Source organism: Trachypithecus francoisi, unplaced genomic scaffold, assembly GCF_009764315.1.
Source record: "Trachypithecus francoisi isolate TF-2019V2 unplaced genomic scaffold, Tfra_2.0 Lachesis_group10, whole genome shotgun sequence".
Taxonomy (NCBI): Eukaryota; Metazoa; Chordata; class Mammalia; order Primates; family Cercopithecidae; genus Trachypithecus; species Trachypithecus francoisi.
Window position 1 is genome coordinate 30,898,551 of NW_022681455.1, and position 10,962 is coordinate 30,909,512.

A 10,962-nucleotide genomic window follows, 5' to 3' on the forward strand; every position below is an offset into this window, starting at 1 on the left:
GCCTCAGCCTCCCAAGTAGCTGGGCCGACAGGCGTGCCTCCTCATGCCCTGCTAATTTTTGTATTTTTTTGTAGAGACAGGGTTTCACCATGTTGCCCAGGCTGGTCTCAAACTTTAGTGCTCAATCAATCTGCCTGGCTTGGCCTCCCAAAGTGCTGAGATTACAGGTGTGAGCTACTGGACCAGGCCTCAATTTTCAGCAAAAGTGTATGAGTATGCTCCTATACCCTGATGAACACTGAGGCTGACAATCCTTAATTTCTTTTTTGCTAAACTTTTATATTTTAATTTTATTTATGTATTTATTTTGAGATAGAGTCTTGCTCTGTTGCCCAGGCTGGAGTGCAGTGGTGTGATCTCGGCTTACTGCAACCTGGGCCTACTGGGTTCAAGTGATTCTCCTGTCTCAGCCTCCCAAGTAGCTGGGATTATAGGCGCCAGCCACTATGCTTGGCTAATTTTTGTATTTTCAGTAGAGACGGGGTTTCACCATGTCGCCCAGGCTAGTCTCGAACTTCTGACCACAAGTGATCCACCCACCCGCCTCAGCCTCCCAAAGTGCTGAGATTATAGGTGTGAGCCACTGCCTCTGGCCAATTTATTTATTTTTATTTATTTATTTATTTTTGAGACGGAGTTTCACTCTTGTTGCCCAAGCTGGAGTGCAACGGCACAGTCTCAGCTCATTGCAACCTCCGCCTCCCAGGTTCAAGTGATTCTCCTGCCTCAGCCTCCCAAGCAGCTGGGATTACAGGCTCCTGCCACCATGCCCGGCTAATTTTCATATTTTTAGTAGAGACAGGGTTTCACCATGCTGACCAGGCTAGTCTTGAACTCCTGACCTTAGGTGATCCACCTGCCTTGGCCTCCCAAAGTGCTGGCATTACAGGCGTGAGCCACGGCGCTTGGCCTATTTATTTATTTTTAAGAGAGAGTCTAACTCTGCGGCCAGGCTGGAGTGCAGTGGTGTAATTGTAGCTCACTGCAGCCTTGAACTGCTGGACTCAAGTGATCTTCCTACCTCAGCCTCTGGAGTAGCTAGGACTACAGATGTGTGCACACCCAGCCAATTTCTTTTTCTCTTTTCTTCTTCCTCTTCTTCTTCTTCTTCTTCTTCTTCTTTTTTTTTTTGTTGAGACAAGTTCTCTTCACTCTATAGCTCAGGCTGGAGTGCAGTGACATGATCACAGCTCAGTGCAGTGTTGACCTCCTGGGTCCAAACAATCCTCCTGCCTCAGCCTCCTGAGTAGCTGGGACCACAGTACCAGGCCTGGCTAATTTTTTGAATTTTGTTTTGTTTTGTTTTGCTTTTGAGAGAGTCTTGCTCTTGTTCCCCGGGCTGGAGTGCAATGGCGCGATTTTGGCTCACTACAAACTCCACCTCCCAGGTTCAAGTGATTCTCCTGCCTCAGCCTCCTGAGTAGCTGGGATTACAGGCGCCTGCCACCACGCCCGGCTAATTTTTGTATTTTTAGTAGACATGGGGTTTCACCATGTTGGCCAGGCTGGTCTTGAACTCCTGACCTCGGGTGATCCACCCGCCTCGGCCTCCCAAAGTGTTGGGATTACAGGCGTGAGCCACTGCGCCCAATTTTTTTATTTTTAAAACATTTCTGACATTTTGTTTAACTTTCTTTTTGCTTTGGTCAATCTTTCTCTTTCCTTCTTTTCCCCTAACTGCCCTTCCCTTCCTCTCCCCTCCCCAATTCTCCCCTGTCCTTTCCTCTCTTCCCCTCTCCTTTCCTCTCTTCCCCTCTCCTTTTGTGACAGGGTCTCACACTGTTGCTCAGGCTGGAGTGCATTGGTGCTATCACAACTCACGGCAGCCTCAATCCTTGGGCCCAAGTGATCCTTCTACCTCAGCCTCTCGAGTAGTTGGGACTGCAGGAGTACATCACTACACCCAACTAATTTTTGTTTTGTTTTGTTTTTGTAGAGATGGAGTTTTTGTATGATGACCAGGCTGGTCTGGAACTCCTGAGTTAAAGTGATCCACCTGCTTTGGCCTCCCAAAGTGTTGGGATTACAGGCCTGAGCCACCCTGCTAGGCCTCTGTCTTTTTTTTTTTTTTTTTTTTTTTTTTTTTTTTTTTTTTGAGACGGAGTCTTGCTCTGTCGCCCAGGCTGGAGTGCAGTGGCCGGATCTCAGCTCACTGCAAGCTCCGTCTCCCGGGTTCACGCTATTCTCCTGCCTCAGCCTCCGGAGTAGCTGGGACTACAGGCGCCCGCCACCTCGCCCGGCTAGTTTTTTTGTATTTTTTAGTAGAGACGGGGTTTCACCGTGTTAGCCAGGATGGTCTCGATCTCCTGACCTCGTGATCCGCCCGTCTCGGCCTCCCAAAGTGCTGGGATTACAGGCTTGAGCCACCGCGCCCGGCCCCTCTGTCTTTTCTTTCATTTCTTTTTTTTTAGCTGCTCCTTGCTGATAGCAGGGCTAAGGAGTAAGCAGTGGTCTGCCTCAATCTTTCCATTATGTTTCTTTTTCTTATTGCTTTGTAACAGCTTTTTGTATTTTATTTCATCAACCATTTCTTCCTAGATTGCAAATTGTCTTTCAACCTTACCTAAAGTTTGCCATAAAGAAGCTTTGTCAATTTTTAGCTGTTCTTTGAAGATTTTAAAACATTAATTGCTTAAAAAAAAAAAAAAAACCAGGGACAACAGAAAACATGGGTGGGCTACAAACTGTAACAAAGTCTTACATAGTCATTACCATTTTGATCCCTGGTCTCTTGCAAATGTGCTTCAAACCCCAGCTTGGGCACTTTCTGTCTGATTGTAGGATTTTTTTTTTTTTTAATTTTTTTTTCTTTCTTTCTTTTTTTTTTTTTTTTTAAGAGATGGGGGTCTCAGGCTGGGTGCAGTGGCTCACGTCTGTAATCCCAACACTTGGGAAGCTGGGGCAGGTGGATCACCTGAGGTTAGGAGTTTGAGACTAGCCTGGCCAACATGGTGAAACCCTGAGACCAGCCTGGCCAACATGGTGAATCCCTATCTCTACTAAAAATACAAGAATTAGCTGGGCGTGGTGGTGCATACCTGTAGTCCCACAGTTACTTGGGAGGCTGAGGTAAGAGAATTGCTTGAACCCAGGAGGCTGCGGTTGCCATGAGCTGAGATCATGCCACTGCACTCCAACCTGGGCGACAGAGTGAGAGACTCCGTTTCAAAAAGAGAGAGAGATAGAGAGAGAGAGAGAGAGAGATGGGGGTCTCACTCTGTCACCCAGACTGGCGTGATCATAGCTCACTGTAGCCTCAAACTCCTAGTCTTCAGCGATCCTCCTGCCTCAGCCTCCCAAGTAGCTGGGGTCACGGCTCTGAGCCACCTCGCCAGGCTGCAGGCAAATTTCTTAATCTCGCCAGGCTCCAGTCTTCCAGTCTATAAAATGGGAATAACAAAATTTGCTTATAGGAATTTGGGGAAACGTGTAGTTCTGGGTTTGGGTGAAGACCTCTGCCTTTCTCTGTAGTAGGTTCATAAATCAAATCAGAGCAAACAGTAGGTGTCTTAAAAACTGAATTTATCTGGGTTTTCTAAGTAGACGGTTTGAGGAGTGGTGGAGAGAAAATTTGAGGAGAAATTAAGATTTACTGAGTACTGGCCGGGCGTGGTGGCTCAAGCCTGTAATCCCAGCACTTTGGGAGGCCGAGACGGGCGGATCACGAGGTCAGGAGATCGAGACCATCCTGGCTAACACAGTGAAACCCCGTCTCTACTAAAAAATGCAAAAAAACTAGCTGGGTGAGGTGGCGGGCGCCTGTAGTCCCAGCTACTGGGGAGGCTGAGGCAGGAGAATGGCGTGAACCCGGGAGGCGGAGCTTGCAGTGAGCTGAGATCCGGCCACTGCACTCCAGCCTGGGTGACACAGCGAGACTCCGTCTCAAAAAAAAAAAAAAAAAAAAAATTTACTGAGTACTTACCGCCAAGTAAGGTGCACTGGATCATGTTAATCGTTAACTCGTGGAAACTCTCCGGAGTGTGTACGCTTTCTTTCTTTTTCTGTTTTCTTTTCTTTTCTTTTTTTTTTTTTTTATGAGGAGTTTTACTCTTGTCGCCCAGGCTGGTGTGCAAGGGCACTGTCTTGGCTCGCTGCAACCTCCGCCTCCAGGGTTCAAGTGATTCACCTGCCTCAGCCTCCGGAGTAGCTGGGATTACAGGTGCCTGCCACCACGCCCGGCTAAGTTTTGTATTTTTAGTAAAGACGGGATTTCACCATATTGGCCAGGCTGGTCTCGAACTCCTGACCTCGGGTGATTCGCCCGCCTCGGCCTCCCAAAGTGCAGGGTTTACAGGAGTGAGTCACCGCGTCCGGCCCGGAGTGTGTATTATCCCAAATTTTACGGGGAGTAATTGTGCTCACGGAATCCAGTTTTGTGGTCTCTAAGTCTAATCGGTTCACCACCAAGTCGCCATAGCGCGCCTCCGCACGGAAGCCCTTCAGGCACTTCTACTTTCCCCGACCCGCCTCCCGCTCCATCCGGTTACACGCGCCGTTAGCAGCGTGGGCGGAGTTGGTTCTGGCAGAACCAACTGGTCCGGCTTCTGGTGTCTCCCGCTCTCTCAATTAAAAGCCGGCTCCTTGCCTTTCGGCTTCCCCACCATGCCTTTCGGGATTTGTAGTCAGATGCACTTCAGCTGGCTCTAAGGAGAGCAAAGACAAGACTCCAATTCCCAGCATCCCCCGCGCCGGGAGTGTGCATCGTCTATTCTAATCCTCTTCACTTTTCCACTCCTCCCCTTACCTCCCTTCTCTTCTGAATTCTCCATTCTGGGCTCTTCCCTGTGAAATCTTTCGTCGCTTTCCCCATCTTTTCTTCGCATTTTTTCACCATCTTTCCCTCAATTTCCAGGAGCCAATGCGACACTTTGGCTCCGATTAAGCGACGGCCCGAGATTCGGGGTGCGCGAGGAGGAACGACAGAGTGGTGAGGGGACCTAGGAGGGCGGGAGTGGCAGAGGTATGAGAGAGAGAGAGAGGTGAGTGAGAGGCGAGGAGTGGGAGAAGGCAGGGAGAAGCTAGGAGATCGGAAGGCGTGGGTCAGGGTGAATGGCTTGAACTAGACTTGGGAAGAGAAAAGAGGTGGCTTTAGATTTGGGAAGCATGGAGGGGAGAGGTTACCGCCGTACTTAGCAGAAGTGGGCTAAGAGATAGAAGATAGGAAGTTCGGGCAGATTTGGAGCTTATAGGCTGATCTGACCAGGAGGGATGGAAGAGAGAGGTGTGGGCTCAATTTTCTTTGTCTCTGTTTAGCCAAAGATGAGACAAGTCATTGAAATACAAAATGATCTTGCAAACACAGGACAGTTAACAATTCTGTCACTTGGTAATTGAGGAAAGACTGGAGTTGAAGGGCAGAAATAGGGTGAGGAGGCAAGAAAGGGACAGAGATTGGTCAGGTTTGCGAGAAACCAGAGGAGTTGAGTGTCATGGGAAAGGAGGCCACAGAAAAGGTGGGGTTATTGTGGGGACTGATGGATCTGGAATCAGAAGGTCAGGGGTGACACTGGCATGGATGGTGGGGATGCGCTTCTGATGTTTGCATTTCTCAGGTGATGGAGAGCACCCCTTCAAGGGGACTGAACCGAGTACACCTACAATGCAGAAATCTGCAGGAATTCTTAGGGGGCCTGAGCCCTGGGGTATTGGACCGATTATATGGGCACCCTGCCACTTGTCTGGCTGTCTTCAGGTGAGGATCCCCTTCATGGCAGGGAAATGTAATGGGGTCTGCGGACTGGAATAAAATATAACAGGTAAAAGTGTAGCAGCCTGGGGTAGGGGTGGGGACTGGGGGTGCAGGTTGGAAATTGCTCCAAAGTTTGGGGGCCAAAACAGCAGGACTGGTAAAGTTGTGGTGGAGTGAGATGAGATGTTTGAGAGTTAATTGAGGGCAGAGATGCAGATATAATGCAGCTTCTGATATTAACCTTTGACCTCTGTCCCTGTTCAGGGAGCTCCCATCCTTGGCTAAGAACTGGGTGATGCGGATGCTCTTTCTGGAGCAGCCTTTGCCACAAGCTGCTGTAGCCCTGTGGGTAAAGAAGGAATTCAGCAAGTAAGTCTCAGCCAGATACAAATTTCTCAACAGCTACATTTCCCAAACTACTGTTCCTTGGAGCACTTCCAGGACGTATTAATAGGTATATCACAAAACTTAAATATATTTGGGAAACTCTGCATACTGCCTTTTCCCTTTTATTTATTTCCCAGCTGACTTCTTGCTTTCAAATGTATCTTCCCTCTTACAGAGTTATGTGTGATATCTGTAATAAGGCTCTGATAGGTAATGCAGTAAAGAATTTGTCTTAAGAAGATACTAATTTCACTCTGTGGAACAGTGTTCCAAGGATCAGCAAGTTCAGAACAGGCAGAGAGGTGGCTTTTATGGTCCTCCTTTTTGTTCTCCAAATACCCTGCTCACCTCTCTGCTTCTGTTCCAGGGCTCAGGAGGAAAGCACAGGGCTGCTTAGCGGCCTCCGGATCTGGCACACCCAGCTGCTCCCAGGCGGGCTCCAGGGCCTCATCCTCAACCCCATTTTCCGCCAGAACCTCCGCATTGCCCTTCTGGGTGGGTATGTCACTTCTGTCTCTTCCTAAGCTAGGGAAGGGGAACTGCTGCTTATTAAACCGCTAATTACAGTTTGGGAAGGGGAGCTCCTGGGGGCCTCTCCGGAACCTTGTGGTCTCCACGTTGGGAGCTCCTTTGGGAATCAGTTGGATCAGATGCAGTGTGTGGTGTAGGAAATGTCCCCCACTCATTGGCCCTGAGGATAAGGGTGGAAAGATGGCAGAAAGGTGGCAAGGAACACAGACAGGGTTCCTTACTCCTTTTTTGTTGTTCTGTTTTGTTTGTTTTTGAGACAGAGTCTCGCTCTGTCACCCAGGCAGAGTGCAGTGGTGCGATCTTGGCTCAATGCAGCCTCCACCTCCTGGGTTCAAGTGATTCTCCTGCCTCAGCCTCCTGAGTGACTGGGATTACAGGCAACCACCAGCTAATTTTTTGTATTTTTTGTAGAGATGGGGTTTCACCATGTTGGCCAGGCTGGTCTCACTCCTGACCTCAAGTGATCCACCCATCTCGGCCTCCCAAAGTACAGGGATTACAGGTGTGAGCTCCTGGCCAGGGTTCCTTACTCTTGGCCCATCCTGGCCTTAGGGGGAAGGCCTGGTCTGATGACACAAGTCAGCTGGGACCAGACAAGCACGCCCGGGATGTTCCCTCCCTTGACAAGTATGCTGAGGAGCGATGGGAGGTAAGCACTTGGGACTGTGTGTCTCTCTGCTTGTGCTTCTACTTCCCATGGCCCTTGGGGCATGGTCTCCCTGTTCTCTTCTGTTCTTCAGGTGGTCTTGCACTTCATGGTGGGCTCCCCCAGTGCAGCTGTCAGCCAGGACTTGGCTCAGCTCCTCAGCCAGGCTGGGCTCATGAAGAGGTGAGGAAACCGGAGTTATAGCAGCTCTCTGCAGTGCCATCTCCTTGGGTTCCTAAGAAATGGTATCTGGGGCTAGTCAAGCTCAGAGGACTTTAGCTGGAAAAGGCAAGCTGAGTAGAATACAGCCAGAGATACAAAGAAAAAACGTGAGCGGACAAGTGAGGGTAGTAGTCTTGTTTTTTTTTTTTTTTTTTTTTTTGAGACGGAGTCTCGCTCTGTCGCCCAGGCTGGAGTGCAGTGGCCGGATCTCAGCTCACTGCAAGCTCCGCCTCCCGGGTTTAAGCCATTCTCCTGCCTCAGCCTCCCGAGTAGCTGGGACTACAGGCGTCCGCCACCTCGCCCGGCTAGTTTTTTGTATTTTTTAGTAGAGACGGGGTTTCACCGTGTTAGCCAGGATGGTCTCGATCTCCTGACCTCGTGATCCGCCCGTCTCGGCCTCCCAAAATGCTGGGATTACAGGCTTGAGCCACCGCGCCCGGCCGGTAGTATTCTTTCTCTGCATATCACCATCATTGTCCCGGTCTTTGTCTGTAGTACTGAACCTGGAGAGCCGCCCTGCATTACTTCCGCTGGCTTCCAGTTCCTGTTGCTGGATACCCCGGCTCAGCTCTGGTACTTTATGTTGCAGTATTTGCAGACAGCCCAGGTGAGGAGGCCGGGGCCACTTGCCAGCGTGCTCTGCTCCTCTCAGGTCTCACTGAGAGATTCCTGCCTACAGACTGTTCCCTGAATTTCTCTTCTCTGTCCCTTTCTTCCCATTGTCTCCCTCCCATCCCTCCTCCTTTGTCTCTACCTCTTTCTCCCTAGAGCCGGGGCATGGACCTAGTAGAGATTCTCTCCTTCCTCTTCCAGCTCAGCTTCTCTACTCTGGGCAAGGTAAGCAGGGGGCTGAAGGGTATAGAGATGGGAAGGGGAAAGCAAGTTGTGGGGCAGTAGAGTCAGAAGATAAGAATGAACACAGAACGAGCAGAGATGGATGGAGAAAGACAGAATGAATGATGGGGTTGGGGGTGGGTGGGTTGTGTTTTGGACCCCAGCTGGAAACCTCTGTTCCTCAGGATTACTCTGTGGAAGGTATGAGTGATTCTCTGTTGAACTTCCTGCAACATCTGCGTGAGTTTGGGCTTGTTTTCCAGAGGAAGGTATGAGTGCCTAGATGAGTGGCTTCCAGGGAAGAAACAGGGTGGTGTGTTGCCTTCGCCTTTAAAAAGGAGTGGTCTCGGGGAAGTAGCAGGAAGCAGTTGCCAGAACTGAATACTTGGGTCTCTTGGGGGAGAGAAGTTGGGGGTTGAGGTTCTGCATCTTGGGAGGGATCTGATATTTCAGGCAGGAAGATGTAAGGCAGTGAATTCTGAGACAAGGCATCTGCCTTTCTGTCCTTTCCAGAGGAAATCTCGGCGTTACTACCCCACACGCCTGGCCATCAATCTCTCGTCAGGTGTCTCTGGAGCTGGGGGCACTGTGCATCAGCCAGGCTTCATTGTGGTGGAAACCAATTACCGACTGTATGCCTACACGGGTGAGGCGGGACAGAGCGCCCCGGAAGAGAAGGTTGGGGGTGAGGGAATGCCAGTTTCTGTTCATGTTTACCTGGCAGTTTTCAGAGCTCTCTGACATTTCTCATGACACTTGAAAGAAGGGCTTGAGGGAGTCTGGGTGTGGGGGTGGCCTCCTCATCCTCCTTCTATCCCTGGCTCAGAGTCGGAGCTGCAGATTGCCCTCATTGCCCTCTTCTCTGAGATGCTCTATCGGTTCCCCAACATGGTGGTGGCACAGGTGACCCGGGAGAGTGTGCAGCAGGCAATCGCCAGTGGCATCACAGCCCAGCAGGTATTCCTACTTGGGAGAGGTAGAGCAGGAAGACAGGCTGCACTTGGGCTGTGGGGCACAGAGGGTCACATTATGGAAGGCTAGCTCTGAGTCGGTTATAATAGGTGGTGGTGAGTTGTCTGTGTTTGAAAAGAAATGAAGGCTTTGGGTGTGAGAACAGGTAGACTCTTGAGGGGAAAGAAACATGGAGGGAGGAGGTATAGCTGTGGATTTGTGCCTTGGCACCGCCACATCCTAACTGTGTAAACTAGACATCGTTGTTTTGCTTCTGTGAGCCTCAGTTTCCTCGTCTAGTAAGTGACAGTTCTTACCTCAGGGTTGCAGGGATAATTCATTGGAAGAATAGGGGTAAAGCATTGAGCTCAGCACCTGCCATGCAATAAGTGCTAAAAAAAAAAAAAAAAAAGTAGCTTTTGCTATTTTAAAGACAGAAAAACAAAACATTACTGGAAAGGGTGAATGTGCCAGAAAAGGAATATCCCAAGTTGCTGGGAGCAGCAACTTGGGATAACAGCTGAACTGGGATGGGTGGAGTTGATGACAGGAGTTATGAGTTTTTAGAATAAGCTGATGTTCCAGTGACATTAGGTGACAGCTCAGATGGCTTTCCTGCCTTCTTGCTGGAGCCCTAATGCCATTCTTGTCTGTTTCCCTAGATAATCCATTTCCTAAGGACAAGGGCCCACCCAGTGATGCTCAAACAGGTACAGACAGGCTCCAAGATGTCAGAGGCTGGCAGCTGGTGATGAGATGATGGAAAAGAAAAAGGGGCATCCAAATCTGGGGAAGGAGCGGAGGTCCGGGTTGTCTGGGGCAGTATTCCTGAGTCCCTACAGCTAACCCTTGCTCCTTGCAGACACCTGTGCTGCCCCCCACCATCACAGACCAGATCCGGCTCTGGGAGCTGGAAAGGGACAGACTCCGGTTCACTGAGGGTGAGTAGCTTCTGGTGGCCAAGTCTTGGTCATTGGCCAGAGAAAGGGCAGATAATTCACTCTTGATAAAGTGTAAAAGCTTTTCATGCATTTTATTTTTTACTTCATGGACTAGGAGAGAAAAGCTGGCAAGACAGTTTTTTTGTTTGTTTTGGGGTGAGTCGGTAGTAAACAAATCGTCCCAAATCAATGCACTTTGGATTTGGCTAGGAGAGGGAATAATTCACAGTTATTTGTATTAGGCCTTTCTGAATATGGCCGGAGCACACTGGTGTTAAGATGAACGCCTGAGCAGACAAGCATAGAGAATTAGTTTCTAAAATTGCGGTGGGGGCGAGCCCAGACCGCGTCCAGGGCTGCCACGGAGCTGGGGGGATTCCCAACAGGAGCTCACTTTCTCGTCTTCTCCCCGCGCCCCTCCCGTCCTGCCAACCCCAGGTGTCCTGTATAACCAGTTCCTGTCGCAAGTGGACTTTGAGCTGCTGCTGGCCCACGCGCGGGAGCTGGGCGTGCTCGTGTTCGAGAACTCGGCCAAGAGGCTCATGGTGGTGACCCCGGCCGGGCACAGCGACGTCAAGCGCTTTTGGAAGCGGCAGAAACACAGCTCCTGAGAGCGCGGGACTTGGACCCGGACCTCGGCGGGCGGGACCGGGCGGGGCGGGGCCTCAGAACTCAGGTGTTTTTTATTTACGTGTCAGGACTTTTCTTGTCTAATAAAGTGATAGCTAGCAGTGCGGTCCCGGGCGCCTCCCGGTGCGGTT

General features: G+C 50.2%; 1 protein-coding gene across 3 annotated transcripts; it reads left to right on the forward strand.

Moving 5' to 3' along the window:
* The first annotated feature begins 4,619 nt into the window (after window positions 1-4,619).
* GTF2H4 (general transcription factor IIH subunit 4) lies at window positions 4,620-10,932 on the forward strand. Of its 3 annotated transcripts, none has more exons than XM_033219631.1 (14): window positions 4,620-4,979; window positions 5,553-5,692; window positions 5,954-6,058; window positions 6,444-6,575; window positions 7,160-7,256; window positions 7,348-7,436; window positions 7,971-8,082; window positions 8,244-8,312; window positions 8,495-8,578; window positions 8,823-8,955; window positions 9,136-9,266; window positions 9,923-9,970; window positions 10,123-10,201; window positions 10,640-10,932. In XM_033219631.1, exons 2-14 carry the CDS (start codon window positions 5,556-5,558, stop codon window positions 10,810-10,812), a joined length of 1,389 nt encoding a protein of 462 aa, XP_033075522.1. In that variant the 5' UTR covers window positions 4,620-4,979; window positions 5,553-5,555; the 3' UTR covers window positions 10,813-10,932. The 3 variants fall into 3 exon arrangements, with proteins under 3 accessions (XP_033075522.1, XP_033075523.1, XP_033075521.1); XM_033219632.1 differs by having other exon boundaries at window positions 4,668-4,902; XM_033219630.1 differs by having other exon boundaries at window positions 4,680-4,927.
* Window positions 10,933-10,962: the final 30 nt, after the last annotated feature.